This window comes from Pezoporus flaviventris, unplaced genomic scaffold, assembly GCF_033815535.1.
Source record: "Pezoporus flaviventris isolate CSIRO_AGI_PZ_B2104156 unplaced genomic scaffold, CSIRO_AGI_Pfla_v1 ptg000066l, whole genome shotgun sequence".
Classification (NCBI taxonomy): domain Eukaryota; kingdom Metazoa; phylum Chordata; class Aves; order Psittaciformes; family Psittacidae; genus Pezoporus; species Pezoporus flaviventris.
In genome coordinates, this window is record NW_026892614.1 from 15194118 (window position 1) to 15221998 (window position 27881).

A 27881-nucleotide genomic window follows, 5' to 3' on the forward strand; every position below is an offset into this window, starting at 1 on the left:
TTGAGCAGAACCGCTAAACTGATTTTGCATGTTTCTGTCTTGATCTACCCGCTGACAAGCTGAGACTGAATAGCTCTCAAAGCACCAGTGTTTAGATAATAAACTTTATGCAGCAAAACAGTGTAGTGAGGACAGAAAGAATCCTTTAAAAAAGGGAAATAGGTAATTATTTGCATGTTAAAACCTTCACAGAAATAGCTATGGTTTCACAAATTAGAAATCTGTCACCAAGACCCTCTTCAAGTAACCAAAATAAATCTTCCCCTTGCTGAATCAGGATTATGATGATTATCAAGTTACGAGGCATGACAACCCTGGAAAATACATTAGTTGGCTTAGTTGTTCACTTCTTATGTTTTGTATATAATCAAGCAAAAAGGAGCAAATGGGGTGAAGCAGCTGCAATGAAAGGTTGGAAACCATTACTCCTCCTTAAACACCACTGAATTCTTTTCTCTTTCATACTGATAAACCTTGGGAACATTCCCTTAGCTACTGCGACCTTCTTTCATTTTGCATCCTTGTAACTAGCAACACAATCTGGCAGATGTGCAGGTATTATTATCTCTCATAAACCCAGAGGAGCAATACATTTTCGTGCTCTCAGCTTTGTTTAGAAAACACACTGGTGTATAGAGACTTCACAGTCAGGTCATCCAGACAGACAAAATGTAACAGCATTGAGGGGCTGTGGTGGAGAATTCCCAGCGCAGAAGCAGATATAGACTGTTCAGCCGCTAGCATAAGCTACACCACCTAATTTCTTGGAAGCTCTAGTTTCCACTGATTGAAACAACCAGAGAAAGACTGCATTGCCAACTCAAAACCACTGGAGTAGAGGACCAGTGCAGACATGTGTGATGGGGTGATTTTAGAGCAGGTGTTACAGATCTAGCTAAATTGTCTTACTCTCCTGATTGACTTGCCTAGGCAAGGTTTTTTGCAAGGTGCTGCTCAAGCTAGAAATTTCTCTCTTGCACTAGGTCAGGTTGGTTCTGGTCCTCTTTTTCCTATATGTCTGGTTTGAAGCTTTAGAGATACAGAAAAAGCAGTATTATGGGAGAGATGTTAAAGGAGGGTTGTAAATGTAGCTTACAGCTTTAGGAGGAACCGTCAGAAGACCCATGGAACTTAACACTGCAAGTGAGATTAGAAACAGGACAGCCAGTAACAACAATCAAAGGGTGGTTTAAACATTAAAAGGAATGTTCTTACTTGTAGAAGTCTATGAAAAAACAGACCAAAAAGCCCAGGTGTCATACAAAACACCAAGGTAAAACTTCTGTACCTGGGAGGACTGTAGTGATGAAAAGTCTGTCTTTGAAGAGCAGCATCAGCAGAGGCATTCAAGGCAAGAAAAACCCCATATATAAAAGAAACGATGATATTTTCAGGAAGTATCTTCCTCTTGTTGGAACCTTTAATCTCTTACTCTTCTCTTACGGATGTTAATTTGTAACAAGAGGAGGAATTTATCATTAGTCCTAAATTAGGTGTTGGAAAAATATGGATTATTTTTGACAAATTGGAAAAAATATAAATTAGTGTAATGGACTGGTCACTGAGTCTGTCAGGTTGCTGTATGACAAATGACTGAGCTTCATTACAAATCTGCTGAATCCAGTTCATCCATTTTATTCACCAAAAGTGCAGAAAAGTATATCATTTTCTTGCCCTACAGAATGGCTAACAAGCTTCAGATCAACTATCAGGCTTACCTATAATATTGCCTGCTGTTCCCAGAACCAGAATATTAGCTTTCTTTGTAATTTCCTCTCTGAGGGAACCATTCATTCACTTTCACACTTCTCTTTCAATTATTTACAACAGGAGTGCTAGAAAGATGCAACTGTAGCTCTGGGATGACTAAGAGCTCTTATCACAGCACTACCATGCCAAAAATAATTGCCTTTGTAATGTCAGAAGATTCATGGTCAACAAACATTCATTTGCCAGGAGAACCAGTGATAAATGTCATTAACTTAGAAAATGTCTGACAGTTTCTCCAAACAATCTGACAACTACAAAGATCTGGAACCATAACAGATGGATGCCAGAAGTTCATAAAATTAACAGTACAGAATAAGATGTATGCCACAATACAAGTAGGATAAATATCTTAATCATTAAAATGCATCAAATTTTCTATGGAATGAGTTACTACAATAATACTCATTCTGGAAAGAGAAAAGCACTGACATTCTAGCTTCTTTTCATGGAATATGCTTATGTTGTTATTATTTCACTTATTTCCTTCAGTTTGATCTTGCTGGAAAAAGTGTTTGTTTTTCCAAGCATCTTAGTTCAATAAAATAATTAGATGGCTGAAAAATCCTTTCGACATAGTCTACAATGTTAGCCAGCCACACTATGACTCAGTTGCGATCCTTAATTTCAGGTTGATAGATCTTCTTGCAATTTCTAGACAAAACTATTTTATTCCAGGTTCGTGAGTGAATCAACACACACATTTGTCATGTAAGCACAGTTTTACACCAAGAGCCTTTGCACCACCCTATGATTTACTCTGAACAAGGACTTTCTGACTGATTAAGTAAAACTGCTGCTCACTGAGTTTAAAAACCTGATTAAATATAATGTATATTGAACTTCTTATGTCATATTGCTATTCTATTTCTTCCCTTTACAGTTTAAATGGTAGTTACTAAATATACTTTTCCCTGTTCCGGTTCAAGATGCCTTCATAGTCCACTAAAAACAATTAGCTAAAATGTTGCATCTTTTTGTCAACGTAAAAGATACTCCAGCTAATGACAAATTCTGTGGACAAGTTTCATGTTTCATATAAAATATTCAGCCAATTCTTGTTGCCAGTTACCCTTAAGAAAACAGTCTGGATTTCAATGAAATAAGTTATTTTACGTGAACAGAAAAATACCTCAGCAGTAGTAAGGTATAACACTGTGAATCTTTATTTGTGAAAGACTCCATTTATTCATCTCTGATGGGTTACTTAGACTGTTAATTAATGTTTATATGGGGATGTCATAGAGGAGAAAAGAGGTGGCATTTCTGGAAAAGTCATTCTGAAGAAACTACATAACTCTGCATTTGTTTGTAGCACATCTAAACCACTGATCACTTACTATATAAGTTATGATTATCACCTTGTTGGTCTTGTAAGAGGAGATGTTTTAGCCCCTTGTTTCAGAAATTCTGGCAGTTGTTGTGCTGTGTCTTATCACAGTTTCTCCCAGCGTGGAATTTCATGATTACAAACAATTTGGGAGTGGTTTTTTTTTTTGCTTGAATGTAAATCATTATATGTACGTCTAAATTTCAGTATATTATGCAGAAACAAGTTGCCAAATCTGCATAAAATTACAAAGGCATCTGTATGCTACTTTAACATTTCCTGCCACTATACAAACATTTCCCTCCAATTTCCTTAACCCTACAATGTGTATATGACAAACAGAATCCATTCCAAGAAATTTTGGTTTCGGTTGGTTCCTGCTCTCTCCTTTTCTCATTATCATAATGGGCCATGAAAGGACAATTTAGACAGCCTGGTTTCCAGGGTAAAGGGATCTTTTATAGGGCTTGAAGCTCAGTGTCATCTATAGAAAGCAGGAAACAAGAAACCTGTGAACAAAAATACTCCAAAAAGTGATCCACATGCTCTAGGAGTGCAGTGTAACATTAGAGACAGTTAATATTGCAGTTGTCCCATGTTTCTGAGAGGATATAGAGACAGAATATATTCATGTCCAAATTTCAGTATGTAGGGATTTAAATTCTATGACAATTTCTGTTAATCAAATCATCTGTCTGTCCTAGTTAATAAGCCTAATTTAGGCACCCCTTTAAAACACTTCAAATACTTAATTACACAAGTTTTATGCTAGTTTATTTCACAACCATAATAATTAGGATGCATAAATAGTCATCCTATTGTCACCCATGAAATGCTCCAATGAGTTCATATCTCACAGGGAAAGAATTTGATCTATTTGCTTAGGATGAACCCTCCTTGAACCAGTGCAGTTAACAGGCTTCAAGAAAACTGATTCCGATACGTTTTTAAATTTTCAACTAGTTGTCATAGTCTTCGAATTTCATTGAATGGATTTCCACTTACATTACAGCAAATTGTATTTCCACATATGACCAAAATGTTCACTTTAGAAAGGCAATGGGAAGTAGGATAATTTCTATTCAAGCTATGCTTTCCCTGCAGAGGAGTGTATGTTGACTGGATGGCAAAATGATCCATTACAACAGTGGCTGTGTTATTCCTAACCAGCAAATATGCATCTTCAAGGCAAATTAGCAGGTTCCTTATCTGTAGCTGACCAATTTCATCACCCAGAATCCGTGTCTGCTCCTGCTAGAAACACAGCCAATACAAATGGCAAAAATTGTCCTTAAATTATTTCATTCTGGTGAAGGAGAGGTGTTAACTCTATGGCTACCTATTCTTTAAGGGTTTCCAGCTTTCATTTAGACCTTCTCTAGCATGGCAGATTCCTTCTCTGAAGTGGATGTTTTGATATAATGCGGTTTAAAAGGCCAACTTCATACTTTTTACGTACACAAAGTTATTTCTCCTCATCCTCCATGGCCACTGTATGGGCATCTCATACCAATCTTTCTTAAGAAGACCTGTTCTTACAAGAATTTGTCTGCCTGCCCTCTCTTGACAGTTTCAAATAAACTCAACTCTAACAGAAATTAAGTGCAGCTCAAGGCTATAAACAAATGCAGGAATTCATGTGCTTATGTGGCTAACTTCTATAAAGACTATTCATTAACCTAAAATCAAATAAAAAGTATTTATGTGGCCCAATCTTCCTCCAGCAGAAATCCACGGAAAAATACCTACTAAATTCAATGGACAATACATCAGACCTCAGCTGGACATTTTCACATGTAAGTATGTTTGCAATTAAGGCTAACATTTGCTCGCGGACCAAGTACTGATTGTCAGGAATAGGTAACATTAATAAACACTCAACCTTAGTCCCAACATCAAGATGGCAATGAAAACCTAAGACTAAATTACACTATTAATGCTCATCTGGCACCACATGTTTTGATTTACATTAGGTTTAGATATGCATCAGCATAAGGGTTCTCAAGGCCTGGAGAAAGCTGGCAACATTCCTACCCATATTTTTCCTTGTTTGTGAAAACTTGTTGGAACCAAATATTTCAGGCCCCTTGTGTGCATTTGCAGAATGCTCTCAATGTACAGTTGATCACTATTTTGCACTTCTAGAGCTTGGGTGAATGATTTTGGCTAAACACAAAGCTCATGGCTTCAACGCAGCCCGAAAAATTAATTTATGTAGTTTACTCCACTGAACAAAGCAGGATAAATCACAGACAGATGCTCTCATTTATCTATGTAGGCACTGCAATACTCAAGGAGAACCATCTGGAAACACATTAAGCCCATCAAAACAGAGATCTAAACCACAGAGACCACCAGCCCCCATTTAGCTTACCTGAAAAGAACAGGATCACAACCAATCTAATCTATGTGTATACACCATGATTTTCTCAACTCTTACCCTGGGTTTAAGCAGGCAAGTAGCAGTATGTCAGATCAGGGTTTCTGCAATACACAAATTCTGGTTCCATCAACAGACACAAGTTAGTGATCCCACAAGACAAATATGTCACATGAAAATAGGATGACTTGCTCTCTAACTAAAATCCAAACCCACTTGTCTATTGGAGCTTTTGAAAGAGTTTCTGGTTTAGGAAAGGTTTTACACATACCTCTGAAATTTTTTATTTTTCTTAGAAATTGAGACACTAAGAGTACCATGAGAAAAATTGTAACCACAACACTGTAAAAGAAAATTAACTGTATTGCCTCAAAAGCCTGCTATTTTGGCATTGTTTATTTGTTTGCTCGCTTTCTTGTTTGTTTAATTTTTAGCCCAACTTATTGGCTAGAGATGAGGAATATTATGTAAGTATTCAAACTTCTCCTCCTTATTTATTACTAATTTCAATTACTTAATTATTCACCTATAATCTTTCTTTACTCCTTCACTGAGTTCTTCCACTGCCATCGTACAGATTATGAGGAGGCAAATTAGCTGCTGTTTTTAAACAAAATGTAACTCTATAGTTTGCCATTGTTATTTAAATTGAGTAAAACAGTAGTGTGAGATCTGTCCACTCACAAAGAATCTAGTGTTCCATCTACAAGCATGACAGAATCTGGCTTTAAATGTTTAAGTATTAGCATTTACTCCTGCTGTAGATAAATGACAGAAAAAAAATCAGTGCACACTAGACTATAAATCTGAGTTATTTCAAAGATGCATTTTGCATTAGAGCCAAAATGTATATCCTAAACATCCTGATTCAAATGTTTATTATACCATCTATGAAATGTGTGAGAGCAGTGAACCAAGAGTAGCACATTTTTGTTAAATTATTAACAGCAATGCAAGGAAGTGACAGCAAGCATTAGCCAGACTTGATCCAAGGACCAAGTTTACACCCTGCCTTCTACAATGGATCTTTGAATCCAACCTTAACACAAATCAAAAGTTCTTTTAAGCCAGCTGGTGAATCACAAGGCAACAATCTTCACAAGGAGAGTGAAAAATCTTCTGAGGAAATGAGGTCCCTCATCCCCTTTTACTCAATGAGCCATGGGTATTCACCTAGATTGAAATTACTCATTGCAAACTGGAGAGAAGATAGATTATCATCTCCAGGTGCTCTTGCTCAACTTTGCTAACTTGGCTACCCTAAAATGAGAGAGAATACTGTGCAGAAGACTGCCCTGTCCTGCAAGGATACACCTGAAAGCAATTATTTGCCAAATGGGCTGAAAACTTCTTGTTCTACTTAAGAGGAAATATCAGTTCCTATTATTGCTAGCTATGGCTGCCTCATCCTGCCAAAGCAGAGAGTGCCATAGCATTCAAACTGCAAAACCAATTAAACAAGAAAGCCACTGCCCAAAATTACAGCAATTGAAAATCACTGACTTTTCCCAGACACAGTGGCTTGCTGGCCAATTTGCTCTAGCAATCTAAAGGCTCATTCATTAAACAAAATTGCGCAAAGCTACCATTCTTGCTTTATGAGTATATTGACCAGCAAATGTTAGTCTTCTGCCAGTGGAAAAACCTCTCATTTTTTAATAATTACTTGAAATGAAAATAAAGCTGGTTCACTTTTTCCACAGAGCTGTGAAAATGAAAGTCTTTGCCAGGTGAGCTGAGGGTAAGTATTTGTTTGAACAGCTCTACTAGAAATTACAAAACAAAATGTGCAAACTGGGGTACCTAAATTCATACTTTGGCACTTAAATAAGCCAGCCAACTTACAGGAATGTTTATCAACCCAGCACTTCTCCTCAGTGAAACAGGGGTTGTTTCTATTCACCATTTCAGAAACTGAGATACTTACATCAGTGCCTGGGCATGACTTTGGATACTTGACCTTAGGCACACAAGTAATTTTATTTTCAGAAGTGTACACTGGCATCTGTGGCTGCAGTTTGTGACGTGTTCCTGCCACTGGTCCACACTGCTAATGCTGTTGGCATCATTCAGTGTTTTTCAGTCTTATTGGTTAACTCCTGTCTGAGGTGGCTGCTCTCCACCTACACTTTGTTTTCTAAGCATGAACTTATTTGCAACCGCCTTACAGAGAGAACCCTGACTACTGTTGCAGAAGCCAGCAGGTAGGAGGACTTCCAGGTAGTTTGTGGGAACATGATCCAAGGTGCGAGCTAAAAAACATGCAGACATATTCAGAAAATAAGAGAATATTGTTTTGCATTTATGTAGTTCTCCTTTTCATGTCTCAGAGTATCTTACAAAATGGTCAATATAATATGCACCTCTGTCTCATCCACAGCAGCCTGCGTGGGCATCACAAAATTGTACAGATTTGGCCCTCTGCCACTGAGCAGGAGTACAGCAATTAAACAAGCTGTTGAAACAGAAATCCTCCTCTCCCTCAGTGTTTCAGTGAGTGTTACTTTGACAGCCATAATGCAAAAGTTTAAGCTTCCATCATTCCTACTGCCTCTTCAGTGACTGAGCAGAACGATTCCACCTCCAGGGCTCTCAGATATGTACCCTGCAAACCTACTTGATTTAAAAAAATCCAATAGATAAAACTTCTATTCATGCTGAGAACATATCTGCACCCTGAAAAGTTAATTAATGACAGATGAATCAAAAACTGGCCACTTTTATACTGACTTGCTCTTCTTCATCTTGTCAAAGAGAAGGCAGGAAGCAGGTGGAAAATGAGCATGCATATTATTGCTCGTGTCTCTAATTACAAAAACTATGTTGTGCAATGAAGTCTTTTAACAGAGCAAGAGGCAAATACTGTAAAGTTCTATCATCTGCTGAGTCACATTGCTCCCGGGATGTATTAACTCTTGTACTCGGTATGAGATTCAACAAACAACATGAACATGAAGCCTGGTCAAAAGGTAGCTTCATTGCTTTAACCCTGCACAAATCCAAGGCTCATCTTAGATTAAAAGCCTTCCAAGTCTTTCCCCACAGCACATGTATATCCAAAATGGACTATTTATCTTGCATGTAGGAAGTCAGTATTCATAACAGGAGAGGTGCAGGATTCAGATAGAAGATTGTTTACTGATTTCAGCAAAGTTTTGTATGCAATAAAGAGGATGACCCACAGAAGAATAAAAGCCAGTAAGAATACCCTAATATTATTTCTTTCAGCTCCAACTTTTTAATATAGTTTTATGTAGTTCTTTTCTTTTTTTTTCATATGGCCGTGGTTAAACAGCTCAGCTTGTGCTTTGGTTTCAAAACCAATGCCAAATCCTTGGCGTGGCTTTGGAGAAACTTCAAACTTTGGAGAAAAACAAGGGCAATCTGAATTAAAAATAAAAATGCTAGTTCCACCCCACTTTCATATCTGTTTTTAAAAAGGAATAGTACTCTGAAATTTAGATAATGTTAAATATGGTGTGATAGTGAAACATCCCTATGCTATAAAAGAATGGAAGACCCCTATCATATTGAAAATTCCAGGCTACAATTTCTGCTCCTGTAAACTGGAGCCATTCCACTGTACACAGTAAGGATCACTAACAGAAAATTTGGTCCCTTGCATACCCAGAACAGTTTTAAAGGCTTCTTTGATGATGCACAGTAGTAAAGTCAAAGATTTTTCTGAACCAGTAAAATTAGAGTTTTAAAGTGTGACTAATGATCCTTGATACTTTACAAGCCATGGTTACTTTAAGTTCTCAGAAGATTATTAAAGTGTGTTTAACCTACCACATAAATGACCTGTACTAATAGAACAAGCATTACATAAGTATTGTCCAACAATCCATTCTGTGTGAGAGTAAAAAACAGCTTTTAGAAAGTGTTATTTTTCAGTGTTTCCTTAGCTTGTTTCCCACAAATAGTTTCAACCCTTTCAGACCTGCTCCCATCCTGTCTCCCCACACATATATACCTCATTTATTTTGAGGCACTCTGCAACCAACAAGAGAAAATCCAAAGGACTGGTTTTAGCAGTACTGTTCAAATAACAGATTCTAAATATTTAACTTTTCCAGATAACAAGCATCACAGGAAACAGCAATGTTGGCATTCAGTCACCTAATAAGGAGAAGTTTTTATTATCGCTTATGTGAAGACAGTTCTGTTATTCTTTCTACATATTATACATTGTATGCTTTGTTTTCTTTTTAATTAGGGAAGATTAAAGGCTGTTTGATGGCTTGAAAATAACACAAAAGGAAGCCTGGTGCATGATGCTCCCAGGAGGTTTTGAAGCTGTCATAACTGGAGCTGTTGCTAATTAAATATGTCTATTGTTATAAAACAAATTTCTGCCAAACCAATCAACCACTATCGTAATTAATGAAGTCCACAAGGGCCTTTAATGGGACTTGTTTTCATCAATCAGAAGGCTCAAACACAGGCTAAATAAGACTGGAAAAGCCTGCACTTTTACAAACCTGCTTTCCTTGGGTCATGCTTGTGAATAACTACAGTAGAGTCATTTAGACAAAGATAAAATGGAAGTCAAGACACAGGCTCTCCCTTGCACCAAAGTCATAGGCATCCTCTTTTCACTTCTGTTCTACTTATACAGTTACTGCAGTCATCCTATGGCAGGTAGAGTTTGCAGAAAAGCAGGGAGGAATCTTTGAAGTTATCAATCAATTGCAAGGAAAAAGAGTGAAAATCTAATGTCATCATTTACATTAATGAAACAAAGAAACCATCAAACAAAAAGCAAGAAGCATAGATGCAAAATTGATACTGAGAGAAAGGGTTTAGGTTGTGCCTCTTCACTTGGAGAAATTCAACTATTTCAACTGGTCAATACAAAATCTTTTTCTTCACTTCCACCTCCTATACCGTAAGAGTCTGTAAAGTTCTTTACTGTATTCAATAGTCCTATACTAGAAGCTGTATAAACCATCTCTCTGCTGAAACTTCTGCTTTAGTTTGCACTAATTTGTCCAGACTGCAGCAGCCCTCCCAGAAGCAGAGCCAGGGTTAGAGGCCAGGAGTTCCTGGCTGGCTGCCCTGAATGTAAGCAATGAAACCATGCTGTCTCCTTGCACTAGCTGACGTCAGATGCTTTTGCACACTATACTCTGTAGACTGCTTAAGTCTCCCCAGTGACATCCTGAGGAAGTAAGACTGGCACAAAGTATAGGCCAAGACTCTGAGCATTGCTCATTCAGATGAACAATGTTGATGTTATGACACATTGAGTTTTATTTGCAAAATACAATTAACTTCACAAAAAACACACAGCCTTGACTGTGGACACATTCTTACTTACTGGATTAATGCTGAAAATATACTCCACTAGCTTTAGGATCAAACACCTAGCTGCTCCTGCAGTTTGGTACCCTCCTGTGTCCTTCAGTATGGATACCACAGCTGGACAAGGTATCCCAGAAATGGTTTATGTAGAAAATGCTTAAACCATCAGCATTTGAGACTGAAGGCAAAAATCAAGAAACATGCAGTGAAGTCACTATTGACAGAAGGGAAAGCAGACTGCAAAGACTCAGAACAGGGAATTCTGTGTGTGCCACCAACTGTGAGGATGATTGATTATGTTACAGATAAGAAAGACTATAATAAAATTAAATAAGGCTCCAACAAATGAAGGTATGCAAAAAAAATAAAGCTTAAAGATAGTATTCTGACCCACTAACTCTCTTACTCAATTATACAGGAGACAAAAAGATCTGAAGCCAGTAATTTTTCCTCTAGCCTTGCTGTAGACAGGGGATGCTCCATATAAAAGTCATACAGGCTCATTTTGACAAGCATATCGAAAAGGTGACTGCACCATGACATCCCTGAGGCTAGCATATGGTTAGTTGTGTGAGATTACATTCCTAGACATACATGAAAGTATGCATGAATATTCAATGCTTCTGAATATGAACATGTTTCAATGTGCAAAACTCATCATCTCATCTGGAGAGAACGAAATTTTACAGAAAGTTAATAAAGAGATAATACTTTGTTCACTCTTTCATCTGGCAATACAAGAGGAGCAGCTGAGCCCTTGTGTTGAGGGCACATCCATTAAAGTCAAGAGGAATTCCAGCTATGCAATAGCAGCAGGATTGGGGTGGACAGTCCTATTATTACTGATCCAGTAGACTGATACACCACATTCTAGATGTTAAAGAAATGAGTGTTCAGTGTGTTTCCAAGAGAGACAACAACACCATCATCAGTCCTGTACCACTAATGTCCCCATTTAGAAGAAAATTTAAATATTAAAAAAAACCTCCTCCAGGTCTTATTCTCTTCTCTCTTCATAAGGCTTCCTGTGGCATTACTCGTCTAATTGCAGTGGAGTCACTTCTATTTACACTGCTTTGAGTAACATGAGGCTTCATGCCTGCTGAAACTAAACCATCTCCTCCTACAGTCATTTGCTATTATTGTATGAGATTGTTTAGTTAAAGGGATGAACTACAGGATGTGTGACTACATTAAAAGTCCCTGTTTCATACTTGGGATGTTAGTAGGGAAAGGGGCAGAAGGGACCTTTCAAACCACTGACATTTATATCGATATTTTTGGCTTTGCTGATTCCTTGTTGTATCAACTCAAAGGAACTAAAAATCTTGTCCCAAAAATGATCTTAGATTGCTTTTTAAACATGATTAGGCCCTGCAAGACACTAAAATTGTAGGCCCCTGAAGCTAGGCAGGATATAGCCTTTATTGAGCTAAATAGGAAAGCAAAAAGAATAAGGAATCTCTCATTACCTTCAGGCAGTAAGGTCTATGGAGATTATGGCTTTAGGTACATGGTGGGAATTTGAAGAAAGAGAAGAAACATCCAAGATCACAAGTTAGTTACACTTCTGGTTGGTGAGACACTCAACCGTTCCTACAATTTGAACCAGAACAGATCATACAATCCTGAACTATTTTCTGTTGCCATGATCTAACTGGGTGCACTGGAAAACACTTCAAGGGCATTACAGGTCACCAAAATTTGAGGGATTTATTCATTTATAATGCATTCTAGTCCAACAAAAACTGCATCCAATAAGTCGTTCAAATATGGGACAGTAAGTCTTTTCATTTTGCTACATTGTCTTTACTCACGGAAGGACAACAGAAGTGTTAAGTTTGAATAACACTACAATCTCACTGGAGAAACAATAGGAAGAGGTAACTCCACTGTTTAATACAGATTTTTTCATACCTCATTATGACTGTAATGGGGGTTGTTGAAAAATTTTGCTGTGACGGTCTCTAGTGGAAAATCAGGTCTTTAAATGAAAAGATGTTTTTCACTTAGAGTGTTTATTTTTTATAAATATCTGATTTTTAATGAGAACAAAATGAAACCCAGAACGAGTTGTTTCTTTGTGCTGAGCTTCCCAGGCAACCAAAAAACTCAAAGATGCCTAAAAGTTTCCTGAGGTATCTCTGAGTTTTTAAAATGAGGAGACCACTGTATCCTGCATGTATAGTCAGGCTAAGGACCCTGGCCCCTGAAAAAGGAGAAGCTAATGAAGTTTCAAAATTACAACTGCCACAAAGCATTACAATGATGAATCAAGATTCTGAGTTTTGAGACAAAAGTGTTCAGCTTTTTGAAGGGTTTTTGTGTATTTGAATTTTCATTTTGAAAATACAATTTTTTTAGCTGAAAATGCAGATCTTCTCAAAAGAAGTTTTTTAAGAAGTCATTCTTTCCATAGAAGGCTGCATTTTCAACTACTTTGGTATATTAAGTTTTGCCTTCTCTTTTCTCTTGTGTTTTGCAATGTACCAAGAGAATTTAAGATCTGAAATTTAATTTACAACCTTAATCTTATTTAAATATAGTTTTATTTGTGGTTGAATGTAGATACTTGGCCTGCTGTTCTTAAACTGAAACAGGTATTAAAAATAGCTTAATGAAAAACAGTGGTCTGTCTCATCAACCACTGCTTCTTCTCCAGTAACATAGAAATCTAGTGCATTATGGCAACAATAGTTAATGTTTTTTCTAGGCAGTGTAGACTTCAGGGAAAACAGTGTCTACCATTTATCTAGACAGAGCATGATGGACAGAGTGGAGTGAAGCAGAAAACAAGCCAGTAATAATACAATACTTGGGGTATATACAGCATCTTGCAGATGAAAAGATCTCAAAATGGTTTTACATACTTTAGAAATGTAATTTGACTAGAACAAGTTCCCTTGTACCAATTATGACCCTTGGTGTGGCTTTTCATGGAAAGGAGGCTCTAATCTGGTCCCAAGCCAGTGTACTGCATCAAGGGCAGGCTAGGGGAAAGGATCCCTGGATGATACTATTGACCTGGGACCTTAACAGTCCATAAAAACAAATGCTGCATTATCTGCATTGCAGACATATGGCCAACACTAAGGTTTTGGGGAGAATTCCACTCCTCCCACAAAAAAAATCCCTGTAGAAGTCAAATTTCTCTTGCTTTTGTATCAAATGGAAAATGTTAACAGTATTGATGAAGCCTCAAAAAGTTCCTGCATCACATGTCATTTTTTTCAAGAAATAAGGAAAAAGTCAAGAATTGGCTTTTGGAAAACAATTAAGCAATGCATGAGCTGCAGCATGAGCTGTCAGTCTTTTCAGGAAGTTTGTTCAGAGATACATGGTTTGGCAAATAAGAAAGTTGGAAGTCAGATGTGATAAATCATCTCATTAAAAATCCCTCCAAATTTAAACCACTGTGATTGCTTATAACCTCATCTACCCAGGAACATGTAGAAATTAATTCAGACTGTCAGAAATGTACATTCAGGAAACTGAGGCAAAACTGACTTTCAGCCACCAGAACTGATTCATGTTACATGGCTACCAGTCCTTCCATGGTCCGTATTTCCATCAACAGAAGAGTTTTTTTGCGTAGAATGTGGCCAGATCAAGCAGCAGAATTCCATACATAAGATATTAACAGGGGAGTATTTTACTATAACTGGGTTTGACTTTTTAAAAAGCTTCTTAGTTATTGGAAAGGTGGAAAGTTGGTCATTTGACTTATCCCCATGGAAGAAAGAGACAATTACTTTCCTCAGAACAGTCTAGTCTGTTTTATCTAACGGGAACAATCTTGCCAGAACAGCTCACTAGATGACTTTGATTAAAATTAAGAGCAAGAGTTGAAATTATCATTTTCTTAACATTAGAATTTTTGCATCTGTGTTCATTGCCTTTAGGTTTGTTAACTGTGGGCATGGAGGAAGCAGGGAAAGGAAGGCATTTTTGCATGAGTGTGGATATTTTCTCCTAACTATCAGATCACTGGGATGATGATGATGATGGAGGGCCTTGCAGTTCTTCCTGTCGATCCTGCTGGACTTCTAATTTGGAAGACCTGCTATATATTTGGAAGATCTTCTATATATCACCCAGGAATCATAGTACAGCCATAGCCAGATTCAGACTATACTGACTGAAAGATTTATCTATTTCCCATAAAGATAATGTTTTTAGATATGATTCAGTCCAGTATGTCTCTGTGCATTAATGTGACTTACATGACTTTTTTTGCATCTATTATTAAAATATAAACTGGTAGCCTGACATCCCTCTTGGGATTTATAAAACTTATTGACGCTTTTATGATTATATAATCTGATGTCTGGTAAACGGTGGTAACCTACTGGTAGATGGGGGAGTGCATGTCTAAAAGCTGAAGGGGAACTTCAAGCAGGACTATTATGTCATTTTCTTGCTGCAGAAAGCAATGTGATATAACTAAAAATGGTCAGGAAAGATTACTATCTTTTGGCATCAAATTTTAACATACACAATAAAACAGAATTATCAACCTTGTATAAAACAGATATTTTATTATTTTTTCCCTTCTTTTTTTTTTTTTTTTTTAATTTGTCCCACAGTGAGTATCCAATAAAACCCTGGAACATCCTGAGCATAAAGAACGTCAACAGGATGTAAAACAGAACTCTTTTTTTAATGGCTTAGGATGGGAGGATCTTCCTCTGTAGTGGGAGGAAAAAAATGAAAATGTCAGTGCCTGATCTTTATAAAGGTTTTGGACTAATATGTAAAATTAAAATGAAGATAAATGAAAATGCTTGTGAAAAGGGTTATTAAAAAAAGGACAGTAATAAACATGATCCAGCAGCTTGCAAATTAAGAATGTATCATAATAAACTAGCACTGTGAGGAGGTCTGGAAAGTTTTATCTTCTTGGAAGAGGCTGAAAGAGCTGAAAGAAAACTGTAGTTTTCCTTTACCAATTTAGGACAGACAAGGCAAGGCAAGTAAAGTGAGGTGAAGGCATGGCAAAACAACCAAAGACTATAAAGAGTAATCTTCTTCATAGGTGAAGAGAGTGAAGAGTACTGTTCCCTCTGCATAATAGCTCAGTCAACACTACTATATTATTAAAAATTGCTACTGAAAAGTAAGACAAACTTTTGCATTAGGAACTAAGTCAACCATTTACTAATTGGCCCTAATTGTGTGAACAATCAGCAGTTTCAAAAAGAACAGTTTTCCAGCTGTCAAGGAGTATCTTGAAACCAGTGTTCTAAAAGAATACTACACTGAAACTCTTGATTCTTGACAGAAAAAAAAAAAAAAACAACAAACCCAAAATCCAAAAACAAACCCCAAACCAACAAAAAAATGGGAAGAGCGCTACATCCTACTCTTCAAAATATTTAAAATAAAACAGTAGGGGATATAACAAGATATGACAATGCCTCACACATCTCCCTTCCCCAGAGTTTCTTAACAATACTGTTCTTATAGTAAAACATAAATCACAAATTATAGTTCACTCCAAATAGTTCACTCATTCAAGAATTCTAAAGGGAATATTTTAGTGAGTTAGCAACCAGAGCTAACTTAAGGAGTCTGAGAAGGCCACAAGACTGTTGGCCTGGAAGCTTCCAGTCCTCCTCTGTATCAGTTTTTTGTACTTAACTTCCTCAACAATGCTTTTTTCTTTATGTTTCATATCCAAATTTCTGAGATAATAGACCAATTAGCAAATGTTCTACCAGCTGATGTCTTCCATCACCCACAGATTTTACAAGGCCCCAAAGCCAGATCTGTGGCATCACAAAACTTTCAGATTTTAGCTGTAGATGTCACAAAAAAATGCTAGTACCTTTTCTTGTGAACTGACTTGCAGATGAACCCAAGCTATAAAATTCACAGTAATATCTATATTTTAACTTGTCTTGAATTTGGCAGAGACTAACTGCCCATTTGTAATGGACTGAGCTCCCACTGACAGAATGCATGTATAGATTTAATAACCAGTTTGTAGGTTTGAAGACTTATTTAAAATCAATAGTTCTGCCTTCTACGTACTTTCATGGTTTGAATTCAGGTTCTTAGGGTCAGTTCAATGCCATTTTAGGTACTCTGGACTATCATCAGTCCTGCATGCCAGAACATCACTGATTTCCAGTAGGCTGTCATAACTCTGGCCCATGCACATATCAGATACCCTAAGCCATATGAAGGCATGAGATGCCTATATTTCAGCAACTTATTTCCATGCTTTTGATTTCTCCAGCTACAGCTAATGGCTGTATTTACAACACAAGTTTGGGATCTTACTTTTTTCTTGCTAGTTCAAACACTTTCAACTGCATGTAATTTATCTTCAGTCGATATTAAAAGCAACATCTGGCAAATGCAACCATTTATGAGAATAAATACAAAGTCACTGAGCTGTTACTCATTTTCCTGCCTATAAGTTTCTCATTTTGCCATGCTTAGAAAGGAACAGCTATTAGAATTTATATGATTGGGCAAACACACCAACTCTTACATTTATTTCCTCTGGAAAAAAAAAAATAAAAAACTTTTTGTTTCTTTCATGCAGGCCTTTTTAACTTCAGAGCTGAGTTTTGCCAGGATAGGCATAGCAGGAGGATGTTAGCCAGGTTCAGTCTGGAATGAACATGAGCTTTGGAGTATGGAACAGGTTTTGTATTGGTTCTCTGTAAGAAGGTGACTTTCAGGGAATCATCAGCGCACAGGGATCCCAGGATCCCACCGAACAATTGACTCTGAGAAAGAAAACAAAGCTAACAAAACAGAAACCTCACTGACAACCAACATAGTTTCCATGTGAGAAAAACTCACATGTACAAAGGCTTTAAAGGAGTCAGATGACAAGGCAATAAAAACCGTATTAAAATCTTAGAATGACACTCTGTCATATTAGTCAGTCTCACTGGCAGACTTCGCCAACAGGGTCAGTCTGTATGGGCAGATGAATGCAAGCAGCTATTTCATACAGATACAGACAGGTAATTGCCAGTTACATTATTACCTTAAATTTGCTATTTTAGTCTATTAAGAATGTATTCACAGTGGATATTACGCTGTTTTCATTTGCATTTGCAGGCAGTCTGTACTACATTACAGTATGCACACTTCAGTATTCTCCCAGATGGGGTTTTGAGAATGAAACTCCTGTTAGATTGAGCCCTCTGCGGCTAATTGATAAAATCTTGTAACAGTTTTAAAGCCCTGAAACTGATGATATGTACAAAAACGGCAGCAATAAACCACTACTCTGTTGTGTCAGAAAATGAAATAAAAAGCTACATGTTCCTTTTGTGTGTGCGCAGCCAAAGCAAAAAATGACAGTGAAGATGATTCTACATTACCAGAATTGGCTGAAGTCTGGGCACTCTCAAAGTCACTAAAGCCATAGCTTGAGGAGACAATGAATTCTGATTTAGGATTCTTTGTCATAATCACATAATCCACTACTTTTGGCATGGATGAGTTAAGCGTTTTGACAATTTGACCCTGCCTCAGCAGCCTTTATGCCAGAAAGTCTTCCTCTGGGCCAACCCTATTATTTGCTGGATCATGTATAGCTTGTCCTCCAGCACCTGCTTAAAGCATAAAGCTGGCACAGAGCACAAAGCTGGCACAAAGCACTACATCATGTGCCTGTGCTTGATCCAGATGAAATGTGAACTATTGCGTGAACTAGTAGCATGTAGTCAGAGTATGAATGGCTGTTCAAACACTGTCTGGGAGTTCTGCCATTGACTGCAAGGGGCCTTAAGTTTCTACCCACTCATTTCATGTGCTTAAAGTTTAACACACGAATCAAAGTCAAGTATCTGTACTGTCATGTTGTGCTCTCCACTCACATGAAAGTTACACCTAGCCCTGAAGCCACAATAACAGGCAACTACAGAGTACATAGTCCAAGATACCCAGTTTCTTCAAGGAAAAAACCTTCTGTCCTCTGGTCTTTGTAAAATAGACAAGCTTTAAAAGAATACTACCTGGACTTTTGACTGATGCTGGGTGGGATAAAGTTTATCTATCTACAGGATAGATACCTTCACATCAGCTAGAGATCTAAACAAGTCACCACACTCAGTGAGGTCTAGCTATCTAGTTAGCTGGCCAAGTGCAGGTGTTGACTTTACAATGAGGTGGGCTGCTCTCTAGGCTCCACTTGACCTCACCTCTACAAACTACAGCATGAGTTTAGACACCAAGTCCATATGAAGGCAGCAGTGTGTTGGCTGCTATAATGTCTTAATCAGAAGCCATAGAGTCCCATGCTGAGTGTTTTTAATGCACTTTTCTGTGTTTGACAGCTATTGCTTTAATTCTATTTCTGTCAATATGACGAGGCAAACCTACACTATTTTCTGTGAAATTGAAGAAGAAATTAGGAATGTGGGCTTAAAAAAGAATCTGAAAGAAACAAAAAACAAAAAACAAATAAACAAGGAAAATCCCTGCAAAGGCACCAAGGCACATGTATAAAACAATTTCAGCAAACACTATGCTATTTTAGCAACCAGATGCATACTTTTTTCCTAACTCTGAAAAGAAAAAGTCTTTTAAAAATTCTGAAAGTCATCTTCAACATACAAAAAGAGCTAAAATGGAGATCAGAAAATCATAGAATAATAGAATAGTTAGGGTTGGAAAGGCCCTTAAGATCATCTAGTTCAAACCCCAATGCCATGGGCAGGGACACCTCACACTAAACCATGCCAGAATCACAGAATCATTAGGATTGGAAGGGACTTTTTAGAGATCACCTAGTCCAACTCCCCTGCCAAGGCAGAGCCACCTAGAGAAGGTTATACAGAACATGTCCAGGTGGACATGGAATGTCTCCAGAGAGGGAGACTCCACAACCTCCCTGGGCAGTCTGTTCCAGCACTGTGCCACCCTCAAAATAAAGAAGTTCTTCCTCATGTTGAGGTGAAACTTCTTGTTCTTTAGTTTATGGCCATTGCTCCTCATCCTGTCACTGGGCACCACTGAAAAGAGTCTGGCACCATCCTCCTGGCACCAGCCTTTGAGATATTGACCTGCATTAATGAGATCCCCTCTCAGTCTTCTCTTCTCTAGACTTAACAGGTCCACCTTCCAGAATCTCTCCATAAGAAAGATGCTTTAAACCTCTGATCACCCTTGTGGCCCTCTGCTGCACCCTTCTCAGTAGCTCCCTGTCTTTCTTGTTCTGAGGAGCCCAGAAGTGGACAGATGTGGCCTTACCAGGTTCAAGTAGAGGGGGAGCTCAAATCCACCACTCTAAACAGAGCTATTGTTACATGACCCAGCATCAATGGGGGGGTTTGCCACCAGTAACATTTGATCCTCAAAAGTTAGTATGTTCAATTGCACTCTCCAATTGTCTTTAGTGAGCAGCAAAGGCCTATTTTTCTGACTCAACAAAAAGTATATGCACTATAAATCATTATAGAACATGGATACATAATCCAGTAATTTCATGCCCTGCATCTCCCAAACACCATTACTTTGTGCTAAACTAATTTAGTCTGATTTAATTAAATGAAAGTATTGGATAACTAATATAAACTAGAATTTCATAAGCCATTATTTTCCATGTTCCAAAACCTAAAAGCTGGCTAACTGTAACTGGCAGGTCATTTGCAGAGAAGCTAAAGCAAACCTCTTCAGGATGAGTACAGTAGATTTAATGTATTAATTTATGATCCTTAAGTCACAAAAGCATTCTTGTAAGGAGATGGACTTCTCAGGTCAAGACAAGTTTATTTATGTTCATGATTTTGTTGACCATGACATATTAGGACAGGCAAAAAATAGAAAAGATAATAGCAATAAAGACTAAAATAGTTTTAAGTAGGATATTTGGACTTTGCCTGAAATTTTTAGCATTATTATTTTTCTTTCTTTCTGCAGGCAGGGCTAGGTCATAGTGTTATTGGTACCTGAAGAATTTCTTTGAAAGCACTTGGGTTACTATAGAACAACAAAGGAAAACTTAATCCACTATGAATAAATTGGGTTTCATCTTTATAAAGGCAGTTTACAAGGAGACATAAATTCTCCTCATTTTACTCCAACAAACACATTCCAGTATCTGGATTTCTGGATTTTGTATGACAAAGTCTGAATCAGAGTTTGCTAAGCAAACTGAGTAAAGAAGACAACTTTATCCCTTATATTGAAACCTGAGTGTCCAAAGGTGTTTAGTTTACAACCCGTGGATTCAGTCATGAGGTCTCTCCATACACATAGCAGCGCAGAGTTCATTCTCTGTGGATGTTCCCAAAAGCCTCGGCACCACTCAGAAGGGGAAAATCTAACCTAGACCTGAAAAGACCTGTTTTCTGAATATCAGTGAGGCTTAGCCATCAAAACAACTTATAAAATACAGTCACTGACACACATTATACTTTGGAGTCTGGAAGAGAGATGCTGCCCAGCAGAACTGGTGAGGACACTGTTTTTAGCACCTAGATTCAACTTGATTATGTCATATTACATTACATATACAAGAGAAGTTCAGAAGAGCAACTAGTAGCTGCTTCTGGCACATCAGGTATGCCAACAAATAAAAGCAAGGCTGGCTACAAAGTGTCTGCTGACTTCTGCTAGTTCAGGTATGGCACCAAAGACTGCAGCAACTGCTAGCCCTCCAAAGATACATACATACATGTACAGTTGTGAGCAAGTCCTGTTAGCAAATCCAACATAACCATGCTTTTGTTGCTATGCACCATGAGCTAACAATCATAAGACAGATTATGTTTCTGGCTTCTCTTCCTTTGTAAATATGTCTTTAGATGGACTGAAGGTTACAAGTTCATAGTAATAAACCCAACTTTTCTTTGCTGTTTTTCTGATTTATTTATGTGCGTGTGTGTGTTGAAACTGGCTTCCAGCAGCTCCACTGCAAACTCAAGAGTTCTTGCTTTAATTCTAGTCTCTAGCACCATAAAAACTAAATTAACACCCCTAAAAGTGACTTATTTCTATACATATATTTTACACAACAGAAATACCAAAGGAATTCTGTTCTTGCTAACACTGAATGAAGAAAGGGCAGAATAAATGTCCAGCACAGAAAGTGTTTGCTTCAAACTCTTGCCTACACTCTGTTTAAGGTCCTTCCCCTGAGCACCTACTGGAGAATCAAGGAGAGGAAAAAGCATTAATAACGATTGCTTTGATGTTAAAAATCTATAAACCTGTTAGTAAAGATATGTCAGTCTGTCTTATGATAATTGCTTCTCTTTTAAAATCCTTTTGGGCCTCAATTCAGTAAAATACTTAAACACAGTACTTTATGTAAAACGCAACTTCAGTTTCCACTGGATCTGAAGCGTACTTTTGGGCAGTTTACTGAATCATAGCCTGTATCATTAATGTTTCTATCTGAATTAAATGTTTTTTCAGAGAAAAAGACACCAGGAAACCCAGATTCTCTGAAGTTTGTTCCATTGAAAGGAAGGAGCTGCAAGGAAGGCATCAAAACTTGTAATCCACCAAAGTACTGAATCTATCCAAATATTTTAAGAGGCTTCTGTCTCAGGACATTCACCTGACATTCCTACTCCAGGTTTACAAAGCTCAATTCTGAAGAGTGGTGAAAAAAATAAAGCCAAAATTCAGCAATTACAAAACAAGGCAACATCATTAATTCACACTAAACTGGTGATCAGGCTGTAAATAACAGATGGATGATGTAGCAAAAAAAAACCAAAACCACTGTCTTTCCACTTTCCTGTTAACAGATGACTGGTTTCTGATGGGTTTGCCTCCTAAGATATACCACCAAATACTTGTAACCCACACAGTCATTTTTCAATCACCTTCTTGCTACATATCACCCTACAAAAATAAAAGTAGACAACAAAGAGGCAGAGAATTAAAGTAAATGAAAAAAACAAATGTCAGATCCACTCACAGATGTACACAGATGTGAGCCAGAAAATTCAATGGAGTAATATCAATTTACACGTAGTAAAGCCTGGCCAAAAATACCTCCATATAAAAGGAACGTATGATGCGTGAGCCTACAAAATCATTACAATGCCCATCATAAAGTTTATTTCATATGATAAAGAGTGGAAGCATAATGGTTATTAAAATGGCTTTCACTTAAATGGCTTAACAAGGCTTAATTCATGTCTTCACGGGAGCTTTGCAAAGTAAGGACAATTTAAATTTCTTACCTGAGCTTTTATTGGTTTTGTTTTGTCTACTCTTTACTTGCTCGGTCCATAATGTAGGATAACGAGAAGCTATATCTAGGGAAAAAGAAAAATAATTTTAAATATTACTTTTTTTTTCCAGTTACTAGCAGCTGAATTGTAACCAGCTGATTTTAAATACACATGGATCTAAAAACAAAGGGACACACTGGTTTGTATTGGACCAGTTAAAACCTTTATTCATACAAAGGCATGAATAGTTTCTTCCTTATCCAATTCATACAAAAGGTTGAAAGCAATACTTTCGGACTAAAATTATGTTTAATCAGAATAAAAATCTCCCAGTGTGGACACAAAGTATGTAATAACTTCAGATCAGATTCTGTGAGATTTGCAGCCACAACACAGGACAATCACTTGAGCTTTCAATTTACAGAGCACCAAATTTCTCCAGACACATGTAAGCCTGACAAAATATCAACCTTAATATTACTAGGCAATATGTTGTGGACAGAATTTACCCTTTAACATCCTCACTTGGCCACTCAGTTTAGATCTGCACTCTGCCTCAAGTTTAATACCTGTCTCTGCATTGTGTAGTGACAACTAAAATTGCTGATGTCGGACTGCAGTGTCATCTCAAAACTATCACATGAAAATAAGACTCTGTTGTGTTTACTGTCTTCATTTGGAAAAATGTACAGATGTTTGCACTTTCTTGCAGCTAACTAACTCTTAAAGAGTTAGTTAATTCATGTCTTCACATGTTAATTCATGTCTTAACTAACTCTTAAAGAGTTAGTTAAGAGGCAGTTGCTTAAGAGGTAGTTACCCAAACTCTTAAGGTAGCATTTGATATTACAATATGCAGTCTGTACTGCATAGTTTAAAACCATACTGTTAAGTTCCTGTCCATGCTCACCTTCTTCATCACCTTGAGGCTGAGTCTCCAGCGCGGGAGCTGAGGCATCATCTGAATTCAGAATGGAAAAGATTTGCAAGGAGACTACAATTATGAGAGTAAGCTAAATAAGTGTACATACGTGATTGATACTAATGATTTGCACATAGCCCCGGCCGGTAAACGAACAATAATTTAAATATTATTTATAGGTACTACACAGAATAGATATATCACATCTACAGACTTTGGAGTATAAATGGCTGGCTTTTGAGGTTATGGCTGGTGAAATGACTGCAGGGTCTTTGATGAGGCATGAAGTGATCACGCTGCTCCCTGGACAGTAATTCTTCATTTTTAAAGCTGTACATTGATACCTATAGATATAACTGAGAAAAATCAGCATTTCTGTCAGTAATTGGATAATATATAGAAGGAGTAAGACCTGTGAAAGCAAAAGCAGTCTGGGGCGAATGAGTGGCTGCAGACATGTTGACACCTTAAAATGAAAGTAAAGTTTCTTTCGACCCAGCAGGATATATTTAACAGTCAACTGATCTTATAAGCAAGATTCACAGATTAAAGGATCAGAATATCATTGCATAATTCTTATCCTCCAGTCAGCCATCTCCATCCACCTGCTACCAACCATTACTGCAAGAAAAGAGAGAGGAAATTTTACAGAAATTGTAAGAGGAGTTGAGTAAATTTAGGTTCACTAAAGCACAGTGGAAGTAGTGCTGCAAAAGAAAACTTCAATATGAAAAAATATTTAAGTTAGCTTGCTGTGAGAGACTGCAGTACTCAGAGACCCATCTTTACCTTATTATGTTTTTGCTATTTAAAATTACTGCAGATATTGGTTAAACATGACCTGTAGGACTTGCTAGTACATACTTTCCAGTCATTGCTGTTTCCTGTAGCATAGCGCTTACTCCAGCACCAGGTGTCCATCAGTAGACAGCATCTTCTATGCAAGGGTTTTATTTCTTGCAGATTCACAACTGGATCTCTGACCAGCATAGTTTCCAGGTTGTTCTCCTGGCTTTTTCATGTAAGCTAGACCAAAGTTAACTGAGAAGCTTCCTCTTGCACGTAGCCCTACCACAGTAATAGTGAGGAGCAGCTTTAATGCTAACACACCACCTGTTTCCATTTCTTCTTGCTACTACAAGTCAGAATAGCCTTTTCCCTGCTCTCTTTGATGTCATCACCCCAGGAATTTTTTTGTAAATCTTTATTTTCTTTATGCAGATCATGCAGAGGACTCTGGAAGCCACAGCCTAGTTCAGAGCAAATAGAGTTACCAGGTAAAACCAAATTTTCGGCCATGGCACACTAACCTCTATGCTTTTCATAAAACCAAAGCAGCAGCAATAGAAACTTATTTTCACTGCAAAATGTTCTAACCAAAGCTGAAGAGACGTCTTTTAAGAGTGCTTATTCTTCACGTCCATGCAGTGACAGGCTACTTTGCTCCAATGCCTTAATAGACTGTCATTTTTCATTAGTTTTGCTGGCATTTTTGTGGTGTCCTCTGGGTGGTGGAATAAGACAATTAATTTCAGAGAGGCCATCAAGTATCCTAGTGTACTGAAAATCAAGATATATATTTAGAACATCAATCAGCACATGATGTAGAAAACACAGAATTTCAGAGGGTAGCTTATAGTAGGCAAATATTCCCAAGACCCCAGCCAGAAACTCAGGTTTTAGTTTAAATGACATTTCTCTAATCCTCTTTTGCTACACAGGTTCAGCTTGCGACACATCTGATCTTATGTTATTACCTGAAATTCAGATATAATGCTGTAACTTTGGTGATTTTCAGCCAAATCAAAGTTAGCCCTTTGAACTCTGTTCAAGCAACATTTAAAACAGTTTATCAATTTTCATTTTTAAAAACTCAACAGATGTTTAATGACTGAATCATAAAACTGGTGTCATGTCACTCCCCACCCCCAAAAAGAATAAAGAGGTTTGCTTCTGATCATCAATGGACAAAACACTTGGTACAAGATAACTGTATAATCTACAAGGCATTAAATTCACTCCATAACTAACTCCCTCAGGTCCTGAACTACCCTTAATCTGCTGGAAGATGACCACATTAATTTTCTGTTAGCACTCTGTCATGTACATCATCTTTTCACAGAAAACCCCTTTAAGAATGACAATGCACATGGCATTCCATTGTTCAAAACAACATTCAAAAGAGTCACAGTTCATCTTCATGTTAACTGGATATCTCACAGGTTAATTTTATAGGTCTTTGTGGCTGGCACAGGCATACCAGTCTATATGTGCATATATTTAAACAGAAACCATCTGTTTGCTGTCAAGAGTTCAGTTACCAAGAACATAGCCCTGCAGTCAGTTAATAATCAGAAAAAAGGGATGTGATCCCACCTCTGATACCTGTGCTTTTCAGATTGTCTGAATATTTTCCTTGATTAGAGGACGAAACTTTGGGGCCAGGGAAGATACTTTAGGAATTATCTTTTAAGTTTTACTCCTGCTCGGTTTAATGTGAAAATTCACAAACATGCAAAATGACCTCCAAAATCTGCAGCCTGAAATTTTCTTTCAGTATTGAAATAGAGAAAGAAAAGTTAACAACTGCAAAAGATATAGCCCACCAGGTCATCTTCTCCTCTGAGTCTCTGTGTGACATCTTGGAAGAAGAGACTGCCTCAGGCTAAGTCTATGCTGTCTCTTGAGTAAAGTCCTCACACTTGAAGGTCTGGAACATGTCCTCTGCAGCAGTGAGAACATTGTGAACCTGCCTAAGCTTGGTAGGTTATAATACAGTCAAGGTACCGCCATCCAGACACCTCTGATTAGTCCACAGGAACATGCACAAGAAAGATGAACAGGGAGTTTTATGGCTATTTCAAAGACTACTGCTGTGCCTTTTCAAGCCAAGCTACAGAATACTTTTTACTACACTGACTGTGAAACTGAAGCACAGGTCTCGCTCAGCTGATCCTGTTCACTGCTCCATGATGGTCCCTAAAGATGTTGTGACATCTCTGACAACATCACTTTCTTTGAAGCACGCTTAAAGACTGACTTTAAAGACCGACTGGAAAAAGGGTGGGGACAGGAAATTAGCTGCATCTGAGAAGAGCCAAGGACTGCCTGGGAACCTGGTCAGTGGCTGTCCATGCTGCAGACTTGTGCTGGAGCATAAAAACAGGGTGTGATCAAAATGCAACTGTATGACTCTAGACACAAATATGTATGATGTGAAGGAAGACTTGATAAATAGTGTTCATTCCTGTTCCTTGTTCTATGATTGATCATTTATGGTTCAGCAGCTCAACTGACATGGTCACAAACAAAAATAAAGGATTCCAGACAAGTTTCATACATGGGACAGTTCATTCACTTCAAAGCTGAAAATGAAAGTCCTGACCTAAAGCAAATGGGTAACTTAAGGTTAGTGGAACCCACAATTGCCTGGAAACACATGAAGGAACAATTTTCCAGTTCTTTGTAACTATTAGCCTTTAAAGTAGTGATTTTCTTAACCTAACTGCACAATAGTTTATTTAAATGTTGGGTATACTACAATGCTGTAAAAGTTCCTGTAAAAAAAACATTTCAATTGTATTTACAGTGCACCAAACAGTCATTAACGCAAATGAGTAACTTCTTTAAAATTAATTTATGCCATTGTAACTGACAGCTACATTTAATATGCTATTTTCAGTTGAATTTGAAATTCTTTTAGGTGTTTGGAGAACATAAGCTTTGATTTTGTTTAAAGCACAGACATCTCCCTCACTTAAATCTACCAGCTATGTTGGAGCCTCATCAGATTTTGCCCTGCCAACAAGATATACACCATGATCTATCTCTAATAACAATCATCTGACCATGACTGTAAGCCATTAGATGAATTAAACACAATATAGAGCAAAGTGCTGGGTCCAAGATGACTCAAGCACTGATTGCTATGGAAATAAAGTGAGGACTCCAGTTCCTGAGATTTTGGGACAGCAGAATGCTGTCTTTATCTAACAGACAGAATAATCTGTCCTCCAG

At 37.6% G+C, this 27881-nt stretch overlaps 1 protein-coding gene across 4 annotated transcripts in view; it reads right to left on the reverse strand.

Annotated features, from left to right (window-relative positions):
- SMOC2 (SPARC related modular calcium binding 2) overlaps window positions 1-27881 on the reverse strand; it is a 140133-nt gene that overhangs the window by 42183 nt on the left and 70069 nt on the right. For 2 of the 4 annotated variants that reach the window (XM_061471354.1, XM_061471353.1), the window contains exons 6-7: window positions 23853-23936; window positions 22952-23026 (exon numbers count right to left, since the gene is read on the reverse strand). The exons of 1 other annotated variant lie outside the window; for it this stretch is intronic. In XM_061471354.1, the coding sequence (XP_061327338.1) occupies window positions 22952-23026; window positions 23853-23936 (159 nt within the window). The remainder of the gene's footprint in view (window positions 1-22951; window positions 23027-23852; window positions 23937-27881) is intronic. One more of the 4 variants, XM_061471355.1, reaches the window with a different exon arrangement.